This window comes from Xyrauchen texanus, chromosome 8 (assembly GCF_025860055.1).
Source record: "Xyrauchen texanus isolate HMW12.3.18 chromosome 8, RBS_HiC_50CHRs, whole genome shotgun sequence".
Classification (NCBI taxonomy): domain Eukaryota; kingdom Metazoa; phylum Chordata; class Actinopteri; order Cypriniformes; family Catostomidae; genus Xyrauchen; species Xyrauchen texanus.
The window spans coordinates 19,919,649-19,947,632 of NC_068283.1; the positions used below are offsets into that span (position 1 = coordinate 19,919,649).

Below are 27,984 nucleotides of genomic sequence, written 5' to 3' on the forward strand. Positions count from 1 at the left end.
TCCATTCAGCCGCGCAGAAAAAAGCGCCACTCTCAAAGGCTGCCGGAACCAGTGGTAGAAGCGATTGCCTCGCCGGAGCCCCTCCCTCGAGCATCGCCTTCACCCTCCCCGCCCACCGGGACGCGCAGTTGCCGCCGAGCGGCTGCTCTGCTGCCATCTCGGATGAAGAAGCGGAGGATAAGGGCTGTTCCATCATGGCTTCGACAGCGAGGAGTGGTCAGGCTCACACGCCTCCTCCTCGGCCCAGGAATCCAGCAGGACCCGCGCCGAGTCGAGGGGAACTAACGAGCCTCCTCACACAGGCCGTCGACCGCCTCGGGCTCGAGTGGTCACCGCCCCTGAGCAGGCTCCCAACAGACTCCACGCCGCACCTTTGCCCGCCCTCCGCGAGATGGCGGTCTAAGCTGGTGCTCCCGTCTAAGGCCTGCAGAACTACTTCCGCCTGTGTTGGCCGCGCCTATATCGCCGCCGGCCAAGCCGCATCTGCTCTGCATTCCATGGCCGTCTTACAGACAGAGGCTGTTTCAGATCTGACTAGCCGACATGGGAGAAGCTGAACGCACTACGCGCCGCTCTCTCTGTCCGGTCTCTTCGGTTCCGCGGTGAGTGGCATTGTTGACAGTTTCTCGAAGCCCAAGCTATGAATCTCTTTCTGACTCGTCGCGCTAGCTCCTCTGCAGGCCGCCCACGTGACCAGCCTCCTGCACGAGCCTCTTCACAGCGCCCAGCTCAACAAGCCAGACTTCTCAGCGTCGACAGGGCGGCCGCCCTCGATCAGCTCAGACAGCCGCCGCGAGACCGCCACCCCCTGCGGGCCTCGGCCTAAGATTGTACTGAAACCTGAGCAACCGAAGTCCTCCTAGCGTTGTTGAGAAAACGACGGCTCAGTCCCGCCATGGCCAGACCACCGTCAAAGCTTCGCCCCATGTCAGTCCCCTTCTCTCAGGCTACTGCAGTGGTGGATTCAGCAGCCAACAAGCCGGTGATACTACCCGTTTGCCTGCACTCAAACGCCGTTTTCACGGCGACCCAAAGAAATCTTGTAAAGAGTAAACATGCCTTGTGTAGAAAATGTGCCCACAATCCAGTGCTCACCCCTACACACAAGCATTACAGATCCCGTGTCCCTATCAGAGCACAGTCACATAAGCGGTTACGACCCGCTCGAGAGTTAGGGTTAATAAGCGCGCCCATTCTCTGGCCGCTCTGTCACACGGCCAGCTGTAGTCCCGTACGCCCCGTACGCCTCCTGTCAGTCCCCTTCTCTCAGGCTACTGCAGTGGTGGATTCAGCAGCCAACAAGCCGGTGATATTACCCGCTTGCCTGCACTCAAACGCCGTTTCCACGGCGACCCAAAATAAAGCCTTATGTGTAGAAAATGTGCCCACAATCCAGTGTTCACCCCTACACACAAGCATTACACGTCCCGTGTCCCTATCAGAGCACACTCACATAAAGCGGTTACGACCCTCTCGAGTGTTAGGGTTAATAAGCGTGCCCATTCTCTGGCCGCTCTGTCACACGACCAGCCTTATGTGTAGAAAATGTGCCCACAATCCAGTGTTCACCTCTACACACAAGCATTACACGTTCCGTGTCCCCATCAGAGCACACTCAAAAGCGGTTACGAACCACTCGAGTGTTAGAGTCAATAAATGCGCTCACGAATACGTCGCGGCGCCCATTCTCTGCCCGCTCTGTCACACGGCCAGCAAACGCTTCTCTGTATGTAAGTCCCGTGCCCGTGGCTATACTTGCGATCACTTAACAGACGTGACTCTTTCCCCATTCACCTCAATCGGAAGTCACTCACAGAACAGCCTGTCCATGCTGTCTGCGAGCAGTCCAGCATAAGCACAGTAAGCGCGCTCACACATTCTGTTCAGCGCTGTGTGCGGCAATCAGAGCGATTTGGCCATTCACCCTCTAACATTACGCTTCAAAGCGTGGGAAGATATTCAGGGATATCCGAATGGGTGTTAAGCACAATAAAACAGGGCTATTTGCTACAGTTTGATCGCCGTCCTCCTTGCTTCAGAGCGTGCTCGAAACTACTATGCACACGGAAGCAGTGTGCATGCTTCGTTCAGAAATAGCAAACCTTCTGTGCAAAAGGGCCATAGAGAGAGTGCCGCCTCCCTGAGCTGAGTCAGGGTTTTACAGCCGTTATTTTCTTGTCCCCAAGAAAGACGGCGGCCTCAGACCAATATTAGATCTCAGGGTTTTGAACAAAGCGCTTGCAAAAGACCGTTCAAAATGCTTACAACAGCAAACTCCTCACGCATGTGCGCCAGGGGACTGGTTTATTTCTCTCGATCTGAAAAATGCATACTTTCAGATTCAGATAAATCCCGTCACAGGCCATTCTTGAGATTCGCCGACGGCCAGGTTTATCAATACACCGTCCTTCCGTTCGGCCTGTCCTTAGCACCCGTACTTTCACGAAGTGCATGGGCCTGGCGCTCGCACCCCTGCGGAGTCAGGGTTTGCGAATTCTGAACTATTTGGACGATTGGCTGATTTTGGCACAATCACATACGGAGCTTCTGTCTCACAGGACAGTTCTCCTCAGTCATCTGAACAGTTTGGGCCTTGCAGTCAATTGGACCAAGAGCTCACTACAGCCCAGTCAGGCAATTTCCTTCCTTGGAATAGAACTAGACTCAGTGGCAATGACGGCTCGCTTATCTACACAGCGCGCCGTGTGCAGCGACTAGCCGCGTCATTTCAGATGAACAGCCTCACACCTCTGAAGAAATTTCAGAGAGTGCTAGGCTACATGGCCTCAGCCGCAGCAGTACTTCAGCTGGGTTTACTGCACATCGCCCGCTTCAGCATTGACTAAACACCAGCGTCTCGCCGGGCTTGGGCCACAGGCCGCCAGCCCATCAAGGTGACTCAGACCTGTATTTCAGCTCTGCAGCCCTGGACAGTGGCCGAATGGTATCAGCGGGGAGTGACAATGGGAGCTGTATCTCGCCGAAAAGTCATCTCGACAGATGCGTCCAACACGGGTTGGGGCGCGGTCTGTGAGGGCTCTCCGGTTTTCGGCTATGGTCAGTTCAGGAAAAGCTCCTTAACATAAATTGTCTGGAAATGATAGTGGTCGAGTACGCGCTCGTGCGCTTTCTCCCGGTCATTCAGGGTCACCACGTCCTGGTCCGTTCGGGCAACAGATCTGTGGTATCCTACCTAAATGGCGACGCACGTGCCAGGCCACCTGAACGACGGCCCGGACAGACTGTCCAGAGACAATATTCCCCCAGGGGAATGGTCCCTGCACGCTCAAACAGTCCAGAAGTTATGGCACCTATTCGGCAGAGCAGAGATAGACCTCTTTGCGTCCAAAGAGAACTCTCACTGCCCAATATTTTTCTCAAAAAGCGAGGACGCGCTGGCCCAGGACTGGCCCAGACACCCGCTTTACGCCTTCCCTCCCTTCTCGCTATTGCCACAGGTAATGCAGAGGATCAGGGAAACGCGTCACTCGGTGCTCCTCATAGCCCCGCGTTGGGAGAATCAGACATGGTTCCCAGAGCTTACGCAGCTGTCACTGACAGCGCCGTGGCCCATCCCAGTGAGAGCAGATCTCCTCTCTCAAGCTCGCGGCACAATCTGGCATCCCCACCCAGAGCGCTGGGCACTGCATGCGTGGGTGATCAACGACTACCCGTCGCTCTGCCAGAAGGAGTAATAAACACCATCATACACGCTAGAGCCCCTTCACGAGAAGACTCTATGCGTCAAAATGGTCTGTGTTCTCAAAATGGTGCACCGACAGAGACCTGGACCCACGGACATGTGGGATGTCGTCGCTGCTCGTATTTCTACAAGAGCTGCTGGATAAGGGCAGATCCCCATCCACGCTCAAAGTGTATGTGGCGGCCGTTGCGGCGTTCGCTGAACCCCTGCACGGCCAGTCATGGGGTAAAAACGAGATGGTCATCCGCTTCCTCAGGGGAGCTAGAGGGATGAACCCCCCGTGCCCCCCATCGGTTCCTATCTGGGATCTTTCTATAGTTCTCGAAACTATGAAAGCCCCCCCTTTCGAACCACTTCAATCCGTGGATTTGAAATACCTTTCACTCAAAACCATTTTTCTGACTGCCCTGTCATCAGTCAAACGTGTGGGAGACCTTCACGCGCTGTCTGTCAGCACTGCGTGTCTTGAGTTTGGACCAAGTGACTCCAAGGTCATTTTAAAGCCTAGACACAGCTATGTTCCCAAGGTCGGTACTCCTTTCAGAGCACAGGTCATTTCCCTATCGGCGCTGCCAGCACCCGATAGCGAACGCGACGCCAATCTCCTTTGCCCGGTCAGAGCACTGAGATTGTATACTGCGCGCTCCGCCGCTTTCAGACGCTCTGAGCAGCTTTTCGTTTCGTTCAGAGGGCGCACCAAAGGTCTCGCCGCCTCGAAACAGACACTAGATGGATAGTGGACGCTATTGCTGCTGCATACGCGTCAAGAGACCTGCCATGCCCGTAGGGCATTAGGGCTCACTCCACTAGAGGCATAGCATCCTCATGGGCATGGTCCAGCGGGATTTCCATTCACGACATATGTGTGGCAGCGGGATGGACTTCCCCCTCCACCGTTGTCAGATTTTACAACATGGAAGTGCCCGCTCTGCAGGCAAAACTACTAGCGGTTTAATATGCTACAGCTCCCCTGGTGAGCTGCACATGATGGGACACATTCCACACAGACCGGCACCGCCGCTCTGTCGTTCCTTCCCACTATGTGCTTATGTATTACACAATCAATGACCCGCATTCTTGCCGGCCAAATATTATTTCCCCACTCATAAGGGCTCCCCGGGTCCCCCTTAATTCCCTGGGGCTCATTCAGTGGATGCTTGGCGCGCACGGCATTGACAATGGGTTCCCATAGCGTAAGCTAGCTTACGCAATACGAGAGAACCTCTCGTAAGAGAACGTATCGGTTACCTAACGTAACCTCGGTTCTCTCTAGATGAGGGAACGAGTATTGCGTAGCCGGCCGTGCTTCGCGCCACGGCGACTTTTACGCTTCAGTCAATGAAAATCAGGGTTCCAGCCTACGAACTACGCTTATATGCACTCTAGTCACGCCCATTTTGGCAGGCTTTGATGCAGTGAGTGCGCGGACGCCTCTCATTGGATGCGAGTTCGCCCAAGCTCATCTATAGGCTGCAGCAGTTGCCGCAGAGCAACCTATGAGCTCGCTAGCTAGCCCTCTCAAGGTCTGCAGCTGCCGCACTGCGTTGACAATGGATACAAAAATTAAGGATAATTTTTTGGCTTCAATATCTCAGAAAAGATGAATCTTTCCCGTAGCATAAGCTAGCTTACACAATACTCGTTCCCTCATCTAGACAGAACCGAGGTTACGTTAGGTAAACTTTGTTTGCCTACTACAGTAATGGTAACTACAATGTTACTATAGCAAAATCATGGTTTCTGCCAAAAAAACATGGTATATGGTTACTACAATGTTACTATAGTAACACCATGGTACATTTATTGCGAGGGAACCCAAACATGTTTAGAAAAAAGCAATCCCACCCTGTGCTCTAAAGGGCTCTGTACTTAAGCATGCCGTACTCATAACTTCATGCTAATGACTTGGAGAATGTAATGAAGAGGAGCTCCTTTAATGCTGGTTAAAAAGCATTTGGGGGGAACTTCATGAAGTTGAATGAGATAAAGCCCAAAGAGTGCGAGCTGTAATCTAGATGAAGTGTGGTTACTTTAAAGAAGCTAAAATGCTGTGTAAGACATATATATATTTTTTCATTTTATTTGTTTATTTATTGAATTAATATTATTCTAAAATGTAGAAAATAGTAATTATAAGAACAAAATGGTAGGTGTGTCCAAACTTTTTACCACTAGTGTATGATTTGATTTGAGCTAGTACTGTAAATTGCCATTATTATCCATAATACATCTGCCTCTTTCTCTAACTCCCCTTTAGAGTAGTCTCTCTTATGAAGCTCAGGAGGTTTCCTCACCAACTCAAACCCAACCACAGGTGAAGAGCAAAGTCAAGGTACTATTAAGATACACACATGTTGTTTACTGCAAACAACATGTGTGTTATTATTAAAGTATTTTTCTCTTGTTATCCAGTAAGATTATCACAACTTTCTTAAAATGTGATTTCTTTACTTGACAAGCAAATATACTTAAAATATAATATTCTCATATTGAGAGAAATCAAACCAAATTTAGGAAGATAAATGCTTAAAACAAGAAAAAAACTGAAGAAAAATAAACTAAATTCAAAGAGAAAACAAGTTTATTTTTCTTACTCAATTGGCAGATTTTTGATCTTGTTGAAGTCTGAAGTTCAATTAATTTTGTTAGATTTCTCTTACAACAAGACAACATCTTGGGCCATTTTGCTTGACAAGAAAATAAATCACATTTTAAGAATGTTTATATAGTTTTACAGGAAAACACTTGAAATAAATTGTTTGCAGTGTTCTATCATGGTTTGGACTTCCCATTGACTTCTATTGTTTTTGTACTGAGCTAATGATATTTTCTGTCCCTCAACCTACCCCTAAACCCAACCCTCACAGAAATGTTTCTGCATTTTTGGACTTTACTAAAGAGATTTATTATCTATTTTGTGTCTTTATTAAGCCATTTTCTGTGTAGTCACTTCAGGTTTAATTATCCTCTTTTTGTAGGTAAAACCTGACCCCATCCCAACACACACAAACAAACATTGAAATGTAATATTAGTTCCCCTTCTGTCACTCCCTCGATGCTGTGTCGATGTAGTGACACTAGGGTTCTCTCTTGAGAGCCTTGGTTGCCTCTGAACTTGAGAAAAGGCCAATGACAAATTAGCGAACAGAAAAGGCATGTCCCTCCCCCGGACATATGGGTAAAAAGGAGGGCGCAATATGACTGTTCATTCAGATTTTTTCTTCAGAGCCGAGCGGTTGTGTGTTCAGCAAGCTGACGTTTCCACTACTGTTCCACTCACCTCTGCAGAGCTTTGCTGTTCGATCTTATGGCGCGTTACCAATGGCTTTTCTCTTTTCTGCACGCCAGTGCGGTCTATGCCCCTGGGCGATTTGACAGTGCTTCTAAAAGAGCAAATAAACTCCAAAAGTGTATTTTCTCTAAAAGAGTACACATTGGAATTGAACGTCTTTTTAAAGACGCATCTTTTTAAAGATGCGTCTTTTTAAAGATGCCTTTCCACATTTGTGTAGTTCCTGGTTGCGGCAGATATCTCTCCACTTCTGACGGCCATGGGCGCTGCCACACATGTCTGGGCTGCGATCACACTGAGGAAGTGTTTATGAATGGTTCATGATCTCATTGAAAGAACATGACCATGGCAATTTTGCGGTCATGGCTTTCCTTCCTCTGAGGGAAAGCCACTTCAGCCGCCCCCCGCGCCGTGCCTTCCTACTGGATTTAGGACAGTGCGGCTGGCGATGAACACGATATGGGGAATGTAGCGGGAGCGGTTTCGCCGAGTAAATCCCCACGAGACCCCCCCCAGCACGTCTCGCCCCACGGCCAGTCTGATGTCTCCTTCGGACCCCCCGAGCTGGATGAGAATATCGGCGCTGCATCCTTGCCACCTTCGGGTCTGCTCGCCCAGTCTGAGGCCGACTCGCAGATGTCCAGCTAGACGATTAGTTCCTCCGGTCAGGGTGCCGCTCACAGCCACGCATGTGACATATTTTCCACATGTTGACTTCCCCAGCCTGGGCAGGATGTGGTCTCCGCGGGGTCTTTTCCCCCTGAAAGAATGGCCCCAGCCGCATCTAACACTCAATGGACAGAAAACATAGAGAGAGAAAAGGCCGCAGCTGGGCTGCCTGCTCCCATGCTTATCACGTCGCTTGACCCCCCCCCACACACACACACATCGACACAACATTGAGTGAGTGACAGAAGGGGAACGTCTAGGTTACTGTTGTAACCCCCGTTCCCTGATGGAGGGAATGAGACCTTGTGTCCCTCTTGCCACAAGATTGTACCAACCGCTGTTACAGCTGAACCTTATTCTCGGCTCCTCAATGCAAAACCTGAATGAACAGCCGTATTGTGCCCTCATTTGTACCCGTATGTCTGGGGAAGGGACATGCAAATTCTGTTCCCCAATTTTTCATTGGCCTTTTCTCAAGTTCAGAGGCTACCGAGATTCTCAAGAGAGACCCCTAGTGTCACTACATCGACAAAACGTGTGTTTCTATGTTATATCAGGCAAACTGTGAGGAGGAAGACTCTGCCAATCTCGTCTTTACAGCAGCACAAACAATATGTTCCAATGAGGTCCAAGAGAGTCTGCAGTTTGATACTGAGATGGCTAAAGATGTGGCGACCTCTGAACCCTCTTCACTGCCAGTGTGTCAGACCAGACGAAACACAGAGCCCGACCTGAGCATGCTCTGTCAAACAAACACTCCAATGTAAACCTGCATTTGTGTGTAAAAGACATCTGGGTGTAAATGTATGACTTTGCCATATGTTTGTGAGTTTTCATTATGTGTGATTGCATACAGGTTTAATGCTCTCTCTCTCTCTCTCTCTCTCTCTCTCTCTCTGTATGTGTGTGTGTGTTCAGATTGAGCTCAGCTGTAGCCGAGCACAGGCGCTCAGTACGGCCGTCCCGCAGGACTCAGGGTTCAAGGAATCCATTACGTGCTCTTGCTGCTCGAGAAGACATCCAACATGATTTCATGCAGCCTGAAGATGACAGTGAAATTGAAACTAAGAGGGGTCAGTCAGTTAATTGTAAAATGAAATGTCCCAAATATATTGAAAGACAAATTTATCCAAAACAACAAATGACTTGTGTACAAAGATTTAGAACAACAATTGTGTCCATCACCTTTAATTTTTAGCCTTCCTTCCTTAATTGTCATTTGTCAGCCTGACTTTTTCAGTTTCTTTTCCCCAAAGCTATGAAAAATTCAAACAGCACCTCAGTTACTCTCACCTCAATTGATGTCACTTCCTCTGGCAATGTGAGCAGACCCACAGTGCCATACAACAAACTTATGCTCATACACATTAAAGGTATGATGTCTACCTTTTCTTTGTCTTTTTTCACAAAGTTTGTTGATTACAAGAGATTGTGTTATATTTGTAGATTGATTTACTTACTTGCTTATCATTTTTAGAAGACTGAATATGCCAACATTATTCATGTTTGCTTAAAGGAACAGTTCTCCTAAAATTTTAATTCTGTCATAATTACGCACCCTCGTGTCGTTCCAAACTTAAATGTGGTAGAACGATAAGTTAAGCTGTTTTTTAATGCTAAACAGCACAAGTTCTCCCTTGAACACATGAGCCACTGTGAATGAGCTTCTCTCATAGCGCGTATAAATGTGCAAGAGACATCAAGATTCTCACTGTAAAACAACATAAATTTCATATATTCAGAAGCTGCATGGAAAACTTTTAGGATAATTTGGGTGCTTTTTTTTACTTTAAATTAAGGCACTATTAACTGCTATTGTGTTGAAAAGACTGACCAAGATATCCATTATCACTTAAACATCTCCTTTTTTGTTCCGCATAAGAAAAATGTCTTACGGGCTATCACCTTTAAGGTTTTTAACAACCGTCTATTACAGTAACTGTACATTATCCCACTTATTACATGGCTACTAACCATATAAATAAATACATGTACATAAAATATTGATTTGCATTGAAATTATGTAACAAGAAAGTAATCGCTGAATAGCATAAATCGGTTTGCGTTGGAGCTCTGTTGGTGTTTATTTTGTAAAAACGACTGTCTGACTCCTCATTATCCAGCCTATTACAAGACTATTTGTCAAATAAATAAAGAAATATGTATAAAACTTTTATTTGAGTTGTAATTATTTTATTAGTATACTTGTAGTAAACGTACAGTGATCTGAGAAGCATGAAAGATGACTTGCAAATACTCTGTTGAGTTGTCTGATTAGTGGATGTGTGGTTGTTACTGAGAAATATCAGACTGCTAGATGGTGCCATTGACCAATCAGAATGGAGTATATCAGAGAGCAGTGTAATAAATAATTTATTTCCAGCACAATGTACTGGTAGGCAAGGTAGTACCGTATGTTCTATCTGTGTCCAGGATGGAGGCAGGTGCAGGTGCGGTTGGTAGAGCCGGTGGCGCGGTCTCTTAACAGTGGCGACTGTTTTCTACTGGTCACACCCTCACACTGCTTCCTCTGGACTGGCAAATTCTCCAACATCATTGAGAGAGAAAAGGTACCTCCATCAGTTTACACAGAAAAGGTGCTGTTCTGGTTTGAGCCAGTGCAATAATGTTCACAACCAGGGCACCCTTTCTGAAATAATATTGGGTGTTGTAGTATGAAAATAATTTAAATACTTGGGAAGTTTTATTGTTTCAAAAACAAGCTTGCTTAATCTGAAATACTACATTTTGCTTTAATTCTAATGTTCTGTTTTTAAACCTTAAGTAGTTTAAGAGTAGTTAAGTGTATGTTATCATTGTGTTATCTGTGTTCTTTTGGTATTGGTGTGATATTCAGAATTCTTGGTGGGTTTTTACAGTTGTTCCAGGAGACTGACTGATGATTTGTTTCAGGCATCTGAAATGGCTTCATTGATTGTGACCCAGAGGGATCTTGGATGTCAGGCAACAGGTGTCATTCACCTGGATGAAGGTGTAAATACAGACTGCCTGCAGGCAGCAGAGTTCTGGAACATTCTCGGGGGACAGACACAGTATAATGGCAAGTGACTGTTGCACACACCCCTGTGCTAGTCTCTCAAACTCTTATTGAATTATATGAAGCTGCTTAAAACACATTTTGTGGGGTTTTTTTCTCTGCAGGTCCAGATGGTGCCGATGATGATGAGCTCTATGAGAAATCCATTTCAGAGTCGAACTGTATTTATAGGCTGCCGGAAGACAGACTCATGCCCCATGAACAGGGCTGGGGCTCCATACCACTCCTTTCTCTACTGGACTCCTCCCAGGTCCTTATCTCATTTAATTCTATTAAAGAAAGTTTGGTCACAATTTCCAGTAAAGTGTCTATGCCCACGTAATTGCAAGTACCAAATTCTGAGTAAAAACGAATTAGAGGTAGAACGATATATCGGTTTTAACGTTTAAGCGGTGCTGATAGTTGCTTTTTGGAACTATTGCTTATTGGCAAAAATGTATATATATATATATATATATATTTTTTTTATATATATAGGATTCTACAGTTTAACAGGTGCCTCTATAGGTGAAATAAAAACAATCACTGACACCTCATGGGGATTTGCTGTATCTACATTGGTCATTATTGACATTATTCTTCCATATATGTATCCTCACTTAAATGCATATTTAGATATTTTGATTAGATAATCAAGTGTGCTAATTTGAAGCGAGGGATGTAAAGAAAAATGTGACTACATGAAAACGTTGCTCGTCAGAACATACATTGTGTCTCTAACTATTAATCATTTTCTTGTGAATAATATTAAACATTATTCCTCATGCTGTATGTACATATATATATATATATATATATATATATATATATATATATATATATATATATATATATATAAAACCCTTCATCTGGTGAATATGCTATAAAAATCTTAATTTGGTAAACAGCCTTTTTAACTGTAGAGCATTGTAACAGAGCCAAGTCTGGATCCTTTCAAAATAAGAGTTGCAGTGTGTTTCAGACTTGTTTTATCCTCATGCCTGAGACACAACCCCTCTCATGGACATAGATTATGTTTTTTCTTCAACCCTTCCATGGTCTTAACGATGAAGTCCCCAAATTGACCCATATTTTATCTTACATTTCAAAAGCTTGTAATAAAGGCTCTGTTTGCACTTTCTACTTTTGGACCAAAATTTCAGTTTCAGGCTGCTGATGATGTGTGGACCACTCAACATGGTTGGCAGATATGGGACAATTGTGATCAGTACTTTAAGAATTTTTTTATGCTACATTTTATTTTAACATGGATGGCAGTGATTATACGATGCTGGCCATTACTTTTAAAATTAATTCTGAATGTATTACTCTCATTTCTGATTAATGCTAAAATGTTGTAAAATGCTTCAGCACTGGCTTATCACTTGTTTGACAGTGTAAAGAGAGAACATTGAGATTTTGTTGCCAAAGTAGATTTTTATTATTATTATTATTATTGCATGTTTATTAGGTGCTACTAATTACAAATCAAAAAGGGAAATGGAAAATGCACACAGCAGTCGCTCGTGCTCGGGTCTCAGGAGGTAAAAGTTAAAAGTACCATGTTATGCACCAAATCTTCAATTTGTTCTGGTTATTATCAGGATTTAGCTAGTAAAATATCTGGGATTTTATTCATTTTGGAATCTTGCAGCATTTTTATCAGTGCCCGTCATTGTAAGGATATATATATATTTTTTTACATTCTATAAATCGATACTATTAAAAACAAAACATATGATAAATAGGTTATCTGCATTTTCCACAACCTAGTAAGCTGTATCGGCAAAATCTGCAATCGGTCAACCTCTAATTCTAATGAATGAAATGTTCTTAATATGTAAGTGGGTAATACATGCACAAGATGTCCATAGACTTCTTGTTTTATCAACATCGAAACAAGTTTTAAGTTTAGGTTTAAATGTATATGCATGTAAGTGTATAATTTAGATGCTGTGACTGGTTAAAAATGGTGTATATGTATTTCATCATTTGTAATCACTTTCTTCCTTCACGTGTTTGTTTTCAATGGTCTTGTGGTGTGGCAAATAAATTTTTTAAATGATGCATATTCACTGGAGTGATAAGTTCGAATCCAGGGCATGCTGAGTGACTCCAGCCAGGTCTCCTAAGCAACCAATTGTCCCGGTTGCTAGGGAAGGTAGAGTCACATGGGGTAACCTCCTCATGGTCGCCATAATGTGGTTTTCGCTCTCGGTGGGGTGAGTTGTGCGTGGATTCTGCATAGAATAGCTTGAAGCCTCCATACTCGCTAGGCCACTGCGATAAAGTGCTCAACAAGCCACGTGAAAAGATGCACGTATTGGCGGTCTCAGACGCAGAGGCAACTGAGATTCATCCTCCGCCACCCGATTGAGGCGGTGTCATTATGCCACCACGAGGACTTGGGGAATTTCAATTTGGGGAAAAAGGGGAGAGAAAAAATGTATGAATATTCTCTCAATAATATTAGGTAATGAAAGCTATATGCATAATAATTATACAAATATACAGTGCATCCGGAAAGTATTGACAGCGCTTCACTTTTTCCACATTTTGTAATATGCCTTATTCCAAAATTGATTACATTTATTATTTTCCTCAAAATTATACAAACAATACCCCATAATGACAACATTAAAGAAGTTTGTTTGAAAACTGCAAATTTATTAAAAATAAAAAATGAAAATCAATCACATGTACATAAGTATTCAAAGCCTTTACTCAATACTTTGTTGAAGCACATTTGGCACCAATTACAGCCTCAAGTCTTTTTGTGTATAATGCTACAAGCTTGGCACTCCTATTTTTGGGCAGTTTCTCCCATTCTTCTTTGCAGGACACCTCAAGCTCCATCATTTTGGATGGGGAGTGTCAGTGCACAGCCATTTTCAGATCTCTCCAGAGATGTTCAATCGGGTTCAAGTCTGGGCTCTAGCTGGGCCATTCAAGGACATTCACAGAGTTGTCCTGTAGCCACTCCTTTGTTATCTTGGCTGTGTGCTTAGGGTCGCTGTCCTGTTGGAAGATGAACCTTCGCCCCAGTCTGAGGTCCAGACCGCTCCTGAGCAGGTTTTCATCAAGGATGTCTCTGTACATTGCTTCATTCATCTTTCCCTCGATCCTGACTAGTCTCCCAGTTCCTGCTGCTGAAAAACATCCCCACAGCATGATGCTGCCACCACCATGCTTCACTGTAGGGTTGGTATTGGCCAGGTGATGAATGGTGCCTGGTTTCCTCCAGACATGACACTTGCCTTTCAGGCCAAAGGTTTCATCAGACCAGAGAATTTTGTTTCTCATGGTCTGAGAGTCCTTCAGGTGCCTTTTGGCAAACTCCAGGCGGGCTGTCATGTGCCTTTTACTTCCGTCTGGCCACTCTACCATACAGGCCTGACTGGTGGAGTGCTGCAGAGATGGTTGTTCTTCTTGAAGGTTCTCCTCTCTCCACAGAGAAATGTTGGAGTTCTGTCAGAGTGACCATTGTGTTCTTGGTCACCTCCCTGACAAAGGCCCTTCTTCCCCGATCGCTTAGTTTGCGTGGGCAGACAGCTCTAGGAAGAGTCCTTGTGGTTCCAAAAGCGCTGTGATTACTCAGATGCACTGTACATGCCAAATAATATTTAGCAAAATGCTATAAAACAGTTTTTTGGGTGAAGTAAAGCATGTCACACTGCAGGACACGTCAACTTTTTAACTACCTAAATATTGTGATTACACATTGTTATTGCTATTTTACTTAATTATAAACATTTGAATAAGTGCTGTATAATCCTTAGTTTTGGTTGGATGTGCTTGTCATTTAATACATTAAGACATGAGTGACAAAACTGCATTTAATTTTGTGGGTGTTAAGTGAAATTTATTTACATTGCTTTTCCCGTTTTTGTTTCAGACTCTACTCTTTGACTTCGGCAGTGAGCTCTATTTGTGGTATGGGAAAGACGTTGGTCCCAGCAAGAGGAAGCTGGCACTGCAGCTGGCTCAGCAGGTTTGGGATGGAGTTTATGACTACAGCAACTGCAGGATCAACCCTCTGGATCCCTCTGCTGGCAATGCACCCATTAAGAAGTAGGTACACTGTAATTATCATATACAGTATGTGCACACATAAACATCAACCATGCATAAACTTAATATAAGTATATTTACATGTTAAAATTATGCTTTTTAAGTGAGTACATTATGAGTTTGAATGAGTTCATAATTACATATCCATTTACTGAAGGAAATAGCAGTGCTTGCAAGGCAGCAAGTGACACAAATCTTGTTTTCTGTTAGTTTCACACAAGAATTAACATTCACTGTGCAGTGTAAATGGTTAAATACTGTATATGCAAGGATAATTGCCATTCAGTATACAAAAAAGTCTGAGTGTTAAGTGACTTCTGCTGAATTTATTGCAGAAATTTAATACTTTTGGTTATTCCAGTGTTCCAGCAGCCGAATGTTTGAGGTATATCAATACAGTGCTGCCTTGCAAGCAATCAATATTTTTTATTAGAAGCAGCAATAACCACAGCACATTGCTTTAAGTTATTGTTTTTACTCAAACATAAATTACATTTAAGTTGTTTGTGCATGTATGTGTGCAGGCAAGGCATTGGGCGGCCAGGCTGGGCACTTTTTGGCTGTGTATTTGACCAAAATGAGACTATACTGTTTAAAGAGAAGTTTGCTAACTCATTTGAACAGACAAAAGTGAATAAGAATCACACTGCACCCTCAATTCAAGAAGAAGTCCAGGTCAAACATTAATGTCCATATATTTTTCTTATAGCCTTAATGTGATATATTTGATTGTTTTTCTCTCTATCTTCTCTAATTTTTTTGAATTTTGGATTATTTCAAAAACTGATGTCTGATAATGATCAGTTTATTATCAGGTCTTTTTTACTTTTGATTTATTTTATTCTCTTTCTCTTACTCTTTGGTTTTGGTTCAGACCACTTTGCTCAAATCTCCTTCAGAACCAATACTTGTTGAGCAGTGGTCATGTGATGCCAAAGCTCTCTTTGGTGGAGTCTATCTCTCGGGGGTGTCGCAAATCATTCTGGATGGTGTGGACGTACGAATGGGACATGGCCTAGTCACTCTGAGTGATGGTCGACAGGCGGAGTTATGTACTCTTGCAGTAAAAAAGTGGCTTATTTCAGAGGGTGAAGAGTGTGAGGTCACCCCAGGGAGCTTTGGACAGTTTCATGAGGGCAACACATATGCTTTACGCTGGACGTACAGCCTCACGCCCTTGGGTGAGTGTGTAAGAAAGAGAATATGAGATCATTTTTGTGGATGCTTTTTTTTTTTAATGTATTTTATGGTCTTTTGTATTGAAAAGCTTTGTATTTGTATACATTATATGCAAAAATACAGTTACATTTGCATACATAAATGTCTATAAGAAATCTTTAGTCAGTTAATTGTCTGACTAAATGTAATTTACAGTGGACCAGATGACAAGAGATCAGAAAAGATCTGCACTTTTCATCTGGAAGGGGCGGAACTCAAATATCAGTGGGCGGGACCTGTCACCCACACTAACCAATCAGTGTAGCTCTCAGGTGTTTGTAACTGAAGGGGAGGAGCCACCCTGTTTTTTGCAACTGTTTCAGGGAGGAATGGTCATTCACAGACAACACAGCAGCAGAGATACAGGTCTGTTAATAGCTTGTATGTATCTATGTTATGTAATTTGTAGACCTTATTTAGCAACTTACAGTACTTGCAAATTTGTTTTCAAATTTGTTTGAACTAAATGTGAAAGTCTTCAAGTAATGTTAACCATGGGTGCCTATTTTACTCAACAATTGAAAACTTCTTTTCTAAACACCTATTGCAACCCATGGCGGAATTAGCCTTCCGGGATGGCTTATAAATTGATGTCATGACTGAACAACTTCTCGCCTTATCTTATACCCTAGTATATCAGAATCTATCATATAATATCATAGAATCAGAACTTAGTATATGACTAATGTCTGATCAGATTTGTTAGAGTAAACATTTGTGTTTTTTTCAGATGGTTGGCGCCTGTTCTGTGTGAGAGGGGATGTGCCAGTGGAGGGCAGTCTGTTGGAGGTTGAATGCTCCCGCTCCAGTCTGAGGTCTCGTGGCTCTCTGCTCCTGCTGAACAGCCAGCAGGGGGTGCTGTACCTGTGGCATGGCTGCAAAGCACACAGCAGAGCCCGTCAGGTGGCCAAGCAGACCGTCCAATGCCTCATACAAATGTAGGGATCACTTCACACAAAACAGTTTTGACGTTATCTTAAGAATCAAGAACAGATCTGGTATAATAAGCCTCACAAGAACCTGTAAAACATGACTGATGATGGGATATTGGCACATCTCTAAATGTGATTGATGGAATGATTAGGTGCCCGTCTGAGCTGGGCCTAACCACTGGCAGATGTGTGAATGTCCAGGAAGTTGAAGAGGGGAGAGAGTCAGCAGCGTTTTGGCAAGTTATTGGACCACAGGACAGGAAGTTGTATGACTGCATGTTACAAGGTGTGACTGCAGCCCACCACAACCAATGAAATATGAATTGTCAAACAAAATAAAATGTTATAGCATAATATCATAAGCATTACTTTACATGGGCTTTGTATTCTTTTCAGATCCTGGTAAATATAAGTTTACACCCCGCCTTTTTCACCTGAGTGCCCAATCGGGAACTTTCAAAGGGGTGGAGCTAATTAGTCCCTCCCATGTAAATGGTGTTATTACAGCAATGCCCTTCCTCCAGGACAAGATGTATGCTATACCACATCCAAGTGAGCAAGTGCACAAAACACCATAAAAGCTTTTTGCACAATTTTTAATCTTATCTTAAAAGGATAATAATAAAAATTCTGTCATCATTTACTTCTCATGATGTCCCAAACCTGTAAGTCTTTCTTTTATCCTTTTTATGGAAGAAAGTTATTTGGATCTGTTAAATAACATGACAGTGAGTACATAATATATTTTAAATTTTTGGGTGAACTATCTTTTTAACTCTTAACTTGGGTTAAAGCACCTTTTAGACCTTGACAATGTTTCACTCAGGGTTTATAAATGTAAAATCTAAGTGTGACATCTCACAACCTGACTACCCAGGATTACTGTAATTACCAACCCAGAATAAAGTGTGAAAGATGGAACAAAATAACCCAGGATAAAGTTTATCCAGGGTTAAAATGAAAATGAAATGCCCAGTATACTGTAGATACATTTGGCATTGTAGAACAAACAGTTAAAATATGTGCTTTTTTCTTGTGTTTTAACATTCTCTGTTGCAGCACTGTTTCTGTTGGATAATTATCTGGAGGTGTATTTATGGCAAAGTGGTGAAGCTTCAGTCTCACAGTGCCCCCACTGGGACAAAGAGAAGAAGTGTGCCATGGAGACCGCCTTACAGTACTGCAGAGGTGCGCATGGGCTGGGTAAAGACATATAAGGGAGCACAGATTTATTTTTGCATTACTGTCTATTGTGTGTCTATTGAGTAATTGTGATGCAATAGTTTGGTACTAGGTCTGTATTATGTAAGTGTATTTTTGGTGTTTGGTGTTTAGAGAGAAATCCCAGAAGGCCTCCATTTGCTTACCTTATTGATGAAGGAGCAGAGCCTCTCACCTTCACTAATATATTCCCTTCATGGGAGATGAGGGTAAAACCAGAACTACAAGTGAGTGAGGCGTTCATCATTTTTATCAATGTCCAATTATCAACGTGTCTGCATACACAGTGTCTGAAACATATGTATATGTATCCTTCCAGGACTGCATAGTGCATAAAAAGCTGGTACTGGTGCAAGATGCCTTAGCAGCTATTAACAAGATCCAGTTTCCCCTTCAGGATCTGCTGAAGAGACCTTTACCTGAAGGAGTGGATCCACTGCACCTGGAGAACTACCTGTCACAGCATGATTTCAAGGTTAAAGACTACACATCAGAAATTATATAGCAGAGATGGGCCACTTCAACCAAGGATCTCTCATGCCTAGTGGTCAATAGTCCTGTCTAACAGTTAAAAGAGCATATAACCTTTTAGATGACATCAACTGTCAATCAACTGCGCATGAGCATTAGCTATACAAGCAGAGAAAATTAAGTTTTTAGCGTAATATAAGGTAAAGAAACACAATTTATTATTGTTATAATTATTCTTTTTTATCCCCCTTTTCTCCCAATTTGGGATTCCCAATTCCCACTAGTTAGTAGGTCCTCTTGGTGGCATGGTTACTCACCTCAATCCGGGTGGTGGAGGAAAAGTCTCAGTTGCCTCCACTTCTGAGACCGTCAATCCATGCATTTTATCACGTGGCTTGCTGTGCACAACACTGTGGATACTCACAGCACGTGGAGGCTCATGTTACTCTCCACGATCCACGCACCACTTACCATGCACCCCATTAGTGAGAACCACTAATCGTGACCACAAGGAGGTTATCCCATGCGACTCTACCCTCCCTAGCAACTGGGTCAATTTGTTTGCTTAGGAGACTTTACTGGAGTCACTCAGTACGCCCTGAATTCAAACTCGTTATCGCAGGGGTGATAGTCAGCATCAATACTCGCTGAGCTACCCAGGCACCCATCACAATTTATTATTACAGTATTGTCAGATTTGATTTCTGATTGGAAATATATTCTTTGATCGTAATCTTGACCAACTGTTTTTAAGATTTCAGTGTTCCCCCATTCAAGTAGATAGCAGCATTTTCATGACTGGAAATAGCCTCCCGAGAGCGTTCCAATGATGGCCAGCAGTGGACTGACTTGCTAGAAAGACTTTGCTATGCATAATAGTTCAATTTTTCTTGAACTTCAAGCTTCAAGAAAAAGTTCAAGCTTCTGTGGCGGCCTACCTTCCGTGCCCGTCTGCCGCGATGCAAGCGATGCTCCCCGGCGACTTAGCTATCCCGTGCCGGGGTGTCCAAGGGAGCGGGTCCTGCGTGCATCTAACTCGGCCGGTACCCCACCTTGCTCTATCGAGGACCCAGTGTGTGCACACATGGAGAATAGAGCTAGCAATAAAAGGTGCGCTCTGCAGTTATATGGCAGTGGAGACGAGGCCAAACAATCACACATGTGCCTTGTTCCAACCCGCTGCCCAAACAAGGGTTATTAATTATGCCCTCGACTCTCTCCTTCCCACTCCAGTTGTGAGCCTTTCTGAAGGATGAGAGGGAGGCGGCATGACGATGACGAGAGGGAGGGGCGTGTCGATCTGCCACACAATGTTATATTTTATATCCATATTTAATATACAGTAGGATTTAAATGTCCACTCGTGAAAATGCTTCTAATTAAAATTTCGAATGCAATACGGTTTCCCCCATTACAAATTATACACTAAAAAAACGTAACAATTTGAGTGAACATTTGAATTGAAAAGACTATTTGGTATGTCCCTCTTTTGCTTTAAAGGGATTGTTCACCAAAAAATGAAAATTCTCTTCATTATTGTGTGAACTATCCTTTAATGACAGCATGCTCTCGAGCTGGCATGAACTCCACAAGTTTGTGTAAAACCTAAAGATCCCAGATTTTCAATATGGTCTCAGACTTTTGAGCCCCACTGTATATAAAGTCATATAAATGACAAAGAGACAAAGTGATTAGCTGCAATGAGCTTTAGAGACAGAGAGGCTGAAGTAACTGTCTTGTTTATTTGTTTTAGGTTGCTTTGGAAATGACATGGGAGGACTACAACTGTCTATCAGATTTACAAAAAATGGACCTTAAGAAAAGCAAAGGACTTTACTAAATCAGCAGCACTGCAGCCTAGTCTCAGCAGAAAATACTTTTAAAAGTTGTGTTTGTAAGATTGTTCTTGGAAGGTATTGCAATCCCATGTACAGTGTACTGTAACTGTGAGTGTCAGTATGTGTCCTTTCAGTCTGATTATTTTAATGCCTATAATGTCCATCACTCATTTTGTCCAAAAGCTCAAATCTAGACATAACTGTTTACTCTGCCTTAGAGAAATAGCTGCCATGTTAATTTCTCAAGTTTTCTTCCCCTCCTTGTCTTCCATTGCAGCTGTTTCTGCCCTCCCTCTTTCTCTCTTTTTCCTTCAGTCTGCCTCCTCTGTCCTCTCTAAACAAAGCAGCACATGTGAAGAAGAGGTATGGGTGTTTAACTGAACTTTAAGTTGAATTTGGTCATGTTAGTTTCAAAATAAAAACATAATGATATATTTTCAGTGTGAAACTTTTATTCCCCTTTACAAATCTCAAATACATAAACAGGATGAAAATCAAAGAACAAATAGAGCAACAAAAGAGAAACATCAGTAACTAGAGTGCTAATTATGATAAAATTATCATTCTTTTCATTGAAACTGAACATTAAATGACTGACAACTGTATGTGATACTTGAAATATGAATTGCAGGGTCCTGTGTGTCTGCTTATTGTACTGTAGATGCAGTGAGTGTGTGTGTGTGGTATTTGAAAGAGGAAAGTGTAAGTGTAGTGGGGGATTGTGAACACTGTGACTGTGAGGGAGGAATTAGTGTGGATTTAGACTTCATGTGACTCTGGTGAAAAATTATAGGCCACTTCTAGATGGCAGACAGAGATAAGAATGTGAGTGTGTATTTTTTTCTCTTGCTGAATAATGAGCTGACTTTTAACTACAAACAAGGTACATTCACCAAAAGCCATCTTGAATTTGAGATGTGAATACACTGGTGTATTTGGAAGATGTCTCTTTACATCTAATTTACTGCAGTATATACAAACGGTTCTGCAAATGAGACTAAACTGATAATGGAAACAAATCTGAATTTCCACAGCAGAATTAGTGTATACTTGTAAGATATTGGCCTAACAGCTACTCACATCAGCCACAGAAAACTGAACAGATCTTACCATTATATGTCACTGAAAATGTTAACATTGAAGATATGCAAACCATGTATATACCATCAAAATATACTGTACGTTTTGTGTTAAAGGAATGTTTTGGTTCAATACAAGTAAGCTCAGTCGATAGCATTTTTGGCATAATGTTGATTACCACAAATTACTTTGACTCGGCCCTCATTTATTAAAAAAAGAAAAAAGGATGAAAATAAATAAATCACAGTTACAATTAGGCTTTAACAATGGAAGTGAATGAGACCAGTTTGTTAACATTAAAATAGTCATAATAGCCACAAGATGTAACATATCTGCTAACATGATTTTAATGTGATTAAATCTTTTTAAAAATGTATTAGCCTAATAGTGCTTACAAGAATAAAGGGTTTACCTGTTTTACGTCATCTTGACTTTGAAGTTGAATTATTGGATATAACTTTAAACAGAAAAGGTTAGTGAGTTTATAACATTAAAGCATGTTAAAACAAATGTTGTTAATGGCTTGTGGCTATTTGTGGCTTTGTGTGTTTTGATATTAATGGACTGGCCCCACTCACTTCCATTGTAAGTACCTTCCTGTAACTGTGATTTTTGTCTTAAAAAAACAAGGGGTGAGTTGAAATACAATTTTTAAGTAGGCCTACTCAACATCATGCCTTAACTTCCACTGAACACATAACATCCTTTTATAACATAATAGCACAATATGTACAGTACACTTATCTAGAAAAGATGTTTGTGTAAAAATGCACTACGAATTGTTAAGCCAAAAAACTTGGCAATTTTAATCAGCAACTATTTAGATCTGGTTTATTCATTTATATATTTGATTGTTTCCGGCACTAATGCAGAATCCGTATCTTGCATGAGGAAACATCAGACAGTATGACCACAATTTAACAACTGAACTGAAATGTAACAGTGATGGAGCTTGGGAGAGAGAGAGAGAGAGAGAGAGAGAGAGAGAGAGAGAGAGAGAGAGAAACAACATTCAAAAGAAAGGATGTAAGAGTGACCACTATCTTTTTAATATGTATGTGTTTGGGTGATGCTTTTTTCTTCAACTAAAAAACCCATTTCAGGTATCTGTTGAGATCTGTTGAGCTCACTAAATAACATATTCTTTTCAGGTGCTCATATACATGTGTGTTTACAGAGTCTTAGTCTCATGTGCTTTTGAGTGAGTCAGATAGTGTGCTCCCTCTCTGGCAAAGCCCTCTCTGGTTCGGAAGCTAAAGCCGCCTCTCTCAGTATGACCATATGATCCTCGGCTGCATGCAGTGATTGGTCGATCCAGTCCAGGCAGCCAGACATGTGGCAGGCGTTCCGTGTGACTAGTACCAAGTGACTAACCGACAACAGTAATGCAGTGGCCCTGGGGGAAATTACACTGCTTTTTGAACATCCTATTTGACTGTGTATTAGTGATGCATATTAACTAAGTATAACATATATGATTATTGTTGGCATGAAGAAAGTAAGAATTTACCTGGCGTCCAGGAGAATGGGGTCCAGTGGCGGGTACATAGATCGAACCACATCATCCACCCTGAGACAGCACATAGCATCTCAGTATCAGTATTCAGCAAGTATTCACACTAGCATGCATATCATATCAAATTAACTCCTTTAAGAGTAACTATTCACCTTGGGCTGATGCGCTTAGCCACTGTTATGATGTCATTCAGGCTGGCAGGTGCTTTGACCTTTGCTCCAGAACCCATTGTCATGGCAACTAGCTTTTCGGTGAGTGTATGGCATATCTGTGCAGAAGAAAAACCAGCTATAATTAAAACAAAGCAAACCTGTTGTACATAATTAAACTTTATTTTACATGTCTTTAAACATTTCTATATTATACCTGTATATCATATTATATATTGAGTTAAATGTTTGTTATTGAAAATGTCTTTTGTTCACTACAGAATTTTCCATAACTTATATAATTGTATTAATTTCCACAACTTTGAAATGTTCTGATATTTTCGATACTATATTTCATTTGAATTTCTACCATATTTATTAGTAAATAATTTAATATTTGATCTTTAAAAATATTTTTTCACACAAAAATCTACCTTCAGAATAGCAATGCAGTGAGACACAAGGCCACTAAAGGAGAGAGAGAGAGAGAGAGAGAGAGAGAGAGAGAGAGAGATCAGTGAAGTGTTAATAATGCATGTTCTTGTAGTGATGGTGATTATTTATGTTGTAAGGATGAGTGTATAGAGAAGACAGTACGAGGCATCCTCAATCCAGTCCTCATTCTCCAACATGGCCTCAATATGTGGGTTCGTGATGACAACATCATCCAACTCCAACTCAGATGGTTCACTCTGAGTCTCCATTGCTCCAATAAGATCCACTGTGGGTCTGAAATAGGAGGAAAAATTAAGGGGTTGGTGAGAGACGGTCATTCTTGCCTGTCTACTACTGAAATGTTACAATGCCAAGTGGGGATATGTGCCTAATCCTCAGTGTGGGCCATGAGATCATGTCATAACATTCTCTGTACTCAGGTACATACTTGGAATCAAACTGGTGTAGAAAGTCAGGAGGGTGGCAGTAACGATGGCGGCACACCACCACCAGTGCCACAAATGATGCCAGGAAGATGGTTGCCAGCACACCTATGGCCACAATCACCACCGTCTCCATGGTTAGGTAATGATGAACAATACAGATGAGGATTGTCAAAGAGTTGCTTGGTTGGAGTTTGGAGTCACAAAATTAGACATCTATCTGATGAAAAAGAGATGAAAATTTTACATTTTAAATTCCGTCTTTATGCATAAAACAACCAGAGCCTTCAAAATGCATTATCTATTTTCACATATTGTAAACAAAAATATTGTATTAACCAGTATTTCATATTACTTAATTAGTCATTTTGAGTTTCCACACTTTACTCATCAAGCTCATATTCTAGTTAATTGGTTGGTCTAACTTTGTCGAAAATAACCACACGTAGCCAAAAATAAGAAACAAAACCAGAGATATTGTCATATCTTTTTCTCTTAATTTGAAAACTGTGCTGTGTGATGTCTAGTTTCTGGTCTTCAGTGTCAGATTGAACTGAATCTTAAAAAATAATCTAAACAGAAAAATAACTAAGTATTACTGTAATGTATTAAACATCACTGAACCAAACTGCATCCATTAGGCTACTCATACAAAGTCAATTTTAAGGGGTAACAACAGGGGTGAAAGTTTCATCAAAATGTTGGGGGGGACAATAAACATAACAATTCTCAAGAGCAATTTTTGAAGGGGACACCAAAGGGTTTTTTGTTGTTGCCCCATTTGCATTTGTATTATTTTATTTCTTAAACAATTATTTTAAGAATATATCATTATATTATTTACAATACACATATTGTAATGATATTTTAGGGGGGGACAATCCTGACCCCCCCCCCCCACCCCCGAGATTTCCGCCTATGGGTAACAATAGCACTTTTTACAGCGCATTTACTCTTTTGCTGCTTTGCTAAATACAACAATAACAGTTTGAATTCTGCATTTATTCTGATCACTCTACTCTTGTTTTTTTTTTTTTTTTTTTATCTCTAAATGAAAACTGTAAAACTCTTTAATTGAAAGCATCCTCTTTCTGTCTAAGGCCTCATTGGATTTATTTGTAGTTACCATGCACTTGCAGTCCAAGAACCAACATGTAAAAAAAAGAACATGTGTAACAATAAAGAGTGTGTCATTGTAAGGATCACACCCATCAGACCTTTAATCCCAGAAATGAGTCAATTATTAACCTTGCTACAGTCTTGGTGGATCCTGTATGTAATAGCCTGGCACCATGTGTATGTTGAGTATCACTGTTATTATTAGAGAATGTGAATGGTGTATTTGTCAAACTAGCAACAAAACTGAATATTTTAATGTGTGTAAAGAAAGCCATATTCTACATTTGTAAATATTTTATGATAAAACATATCTACTGTAATTAATAAACATAAACGTAGGCCTACAAAATGTTTCTTTTTCCCTTTTCCATTTATTGAACATATATTTTGGAGTCATGAAGTTACAAATATACCATTTTATTTAATGTTAACAACTCCTTCAGTCAATACTTTTGCAATTCAATAGGTCTATTTGACTTATAATGCCCAAATATAAAGCCATTATCTGTTTAATCACAGCTGAATTAATGCTCATTCACACTGGGAAGCAATTACAACATATGAGAAGCGCTTGCATCAAGACGATTATGTGAAATTCTGGTTTGGAATGCTATAATTCACTAATCTGATTAATTTGCACTCCCCTGGCTGTATCGTACTCTGCACTCTCAAAAAGTGCTTTTTCAAGTTTACCCTGGCATTCAAAGACAACACATTAATCGTTGCTGGTTTGACTAGCACTTTTGGGGACACAAACTCTAAAAAACACAAGTTGCATTCTCACAGCTTCACAAGGATGGAGAGACCAAAAATGGTAAGCCTTTAGCATTTTGAACATTAGTCTGACAAGGATGTGGTTATGGCAGTTATGCAGCCTCTCAGTAGGCCAGCCATGGACCTGCGAATTAGATTCAATAAAAAGCATCTAATTATGTAAATCTGAAAAGTGTAATACACTAAGCAATGCAAACACACACTGAGAAGTAAGCCCAGAATTATTCATACATCTAAAAAAACATGTGTCAGTGGCCACGCAACTGAAATAAACTGCAATTTGATTGATGAAAAATCTATATAGTTCAGTTCAAGTTTCTGTGGCCAAAGCACTAAGACAACAGATGGTTGTGATGTGTTTTCATTGTGCTATTTGCATGTTTAAAAATGATTGATTGAAAACTCATCTCCAAGAAGCCAATGCAATATTGAGGAATTGATGTCAAATGTTGCAGTGATCAAATAAGTTATTCTGAAACACACTGAAATGCATTACAAATGAGGAGAAATTTAGTTTTCAAAATGCACTGAAAGGAGTGCTTTTAAGATGAAATTACAGTGCTGAATGAACAGTCTTGTGTTTCAATAGGAACCGGAAGCCCAGTGCATGACAACATTTTGAGAAGGTTATCTGAAAATGTTTCATATATTCAAGTTCATACTGTAGCCTGTGTATCTTATATCAGTATTGATTAATGAAGTACTGATCTACTAAGTATGTAGTATGAACGTAAATAAAGTATGTACATATATATATGTATATATGTGTGTATATATATATATATATGTATATATATATATACGATATATATATATATATATATGTATATATATATATATATATATATATATATGTATATATATATATATATATATGTGTGTGTGTGTGTGTGTAATTTATGGGTTTAAAATATAATTATTAAAAATATAAACTACTATATATAAATTATTTGTGTTATTAAAAAAAAAAAGCATTGGCATATTGGCAAAGAGCCAATTCACCGTTTCAAGCCTTACCACAATAATCTTTTGTACTTCAGACTATTTATAGGATATTATGTTTATGGAATAATGGATACTGAAAGCCTTTTTTTTACCTCTGTGCTCAGTGTTGAACAAAGAAGTAAAACTTCGTTCAGCTGCACTGATGAAACAAATCATCCATCTATAATAACTCCAGTGGAGTCTTATAGTATGTAACAGAAGGTATCAAAAACCGTGTAATGGGGTTGAAATGTTCGTTTTCGTTAGTGTTTTTAACTTGATTAAATGCAAGCGAAAGCCGAGAAATGTAATTGAGTTGCCTGTTCTTCTATTCCTGTGTACTAGCCTGTAAGAAAATACACTTTCCACTCTCCTAATTTTCATGTAGGCTACTACACTAATCAAATCTGAACACTCTAGTTTTCACACCACCATCAGTCTTTGCAACCGAGCATAGCAGAAGAACTTGATAGCATAATTTGTGTTCTTGTAAAAACAAAAACTAAAATCTAACTTGCTTTGCGAATACATATCAATAATGAATTAACCCATGTCTAGCAACTTAAGTTAAGTTAATTTAGGATCTTACCTATACATCTTTTCCATTTTATGATGTTTGTTCCACGAAACAAAACGCGTGTGGGTGGCGACGGCACGGAGATCTCCAGAGCGGGAGCGCGCAGCGCTCCTGAGGCGATAAAGCGCAGGACGGTGTACTTCGATCCTGCCGATGCGCGCTCTCACACTCACAGACGAGAACAATGAACGTTTGAGCCACCAGGTGTCATGAACGAGTCCTCACAAGTTTTTACGTATGATCGCAGAAAATAGCACATTTCATTAATGGGTAAATACACAGAAACAATTGAGTAACAAAACATTAAAATTGTATAGTTACTAGCTACAATTAACTAACAATATACTGTGATTGACTAAATAGTAAGTAATAAGAGTGAACTTATTAGTTTAGAGAACTAATTAGCTTAGAGCTCAAGTCGAGTCTGGTGCTTGAGTCTATAGGCCCTACAGCAA

General features: G+C 41.3%; 2 protein-coding genes across 10 annotated transcripts in view; one reads left to right on the forward strand and one right to left on the reverse strand.

Moving 5' to 3' along the window:
* LOC127648082 (supervillin-like) overlaps positions 1-22,536 on the forward strand; it is a 48,201-nt gene extending 25,665 nt beyond the window's left edge. For 7 of the 8 annotated variants that reach the window (XM_052132682.1, XM_052132681.1, XM_052132683.1 and 4 more), the window contains 18 exons: positions 5,961-6,035; positions 8,222-8,427; positions 8,583-8,737; positions 8,921-9,037; positions 10,098-10,234; positions 10,578-10,725; positions 10,827-10,972; positions 14,597-14,772; positions 15,297-15,447; positions 15,647-15,953; positions 16,147-16,356; positions 16,721-16,928; positions 17,075-17,208; positions 17,319-17,474; positions 17,982-18,110; positions 18,258-18,370; positions 18,463-18,618; positions 20,368-22,536. In XM_052132682.1, the coding sequence (XP_051988642.1) occupies positions 5,961-6,035; positions 8,222-8,427; positions 8,583-8,737; positions 8,921-9,037; positions 10,098-10,234; positions 10,578-10,725; positions 10,827-10,972; positions 14,597-14,772; positions 15,297-15,447; positions 15,647-15,953; positions 16,147-16,356; positions 16,721-16,928; positions 17,075-17,208; positions 17,319-17,474; positions 17,982-18,110; positions 18,258-18,370; positions 18,463-18,618; positions 20,368-20,454 (2,811 nt within the window). In that variant the 3' untranslated portion in view covers positions 20,455-22,536. The remainder of the gene's footprint in view (positions 1-5,960; positions 6,036-8,221; positions 8,428-8,582; positions 8,738-8,920; positions 9,038-10,097; positions 10,235-10,577; positions 10,726-10,826; positions 10,973-14,596; positions 14,773-15,296; positions 15,448-15,646; positions 15,954-16,146; positions 16,357-16,720; positions 16,929-17,074; positions 17,209-17,318; positions 17,475-17,981; positions 18,111-18,257; positions 18,371-18,462; positions 18,619-20,367) is intronic. The other variant, XM_052132684.1, reaches the window with a different exon arrangement.
* Positions 22,537-22,688: 152 nt separating this feature from the next.
* On the reverse strand, positions 22,689-27,654 carry tmem98 (transmembrane protein 98). Of its 2 annotated transcripts, none has more exons than XM_052132699.1 (7): positions 27,542-27,654; positions 24,081-24,295; positions 23,795-23,926; positions 23,632-23,665; positions 23,201-23,316; positions 23,043-23,102; positions 22,689-22,928 (listed from the first exon to the last, which is right to left on the reverse strand). In XM_052132699.1, exons 2-7 carry the CDS (start codon positions 24,209-24,211, stop codon positions 22,739-22,741), a joined length of 663 nt encoding a protein of 220 aa, XP_051988659.1. In that variant the 5' UTR covers positions 24,212-24,295; positions 27,542-27,654; the 3' UTR covers positions 22,689-22,738. The 2 variants fall into 2 exon arrangements, with proteins under 2 accessions (XP_051988659.1, XP_051988658.1); XM_052132698.1 differs by having other exon boundaries at positions 24,081-24,291; positions 27,542-27,618.
* Between the last annotated feature and the right edge of the window lie 330 nt (positions 27,655-27,984).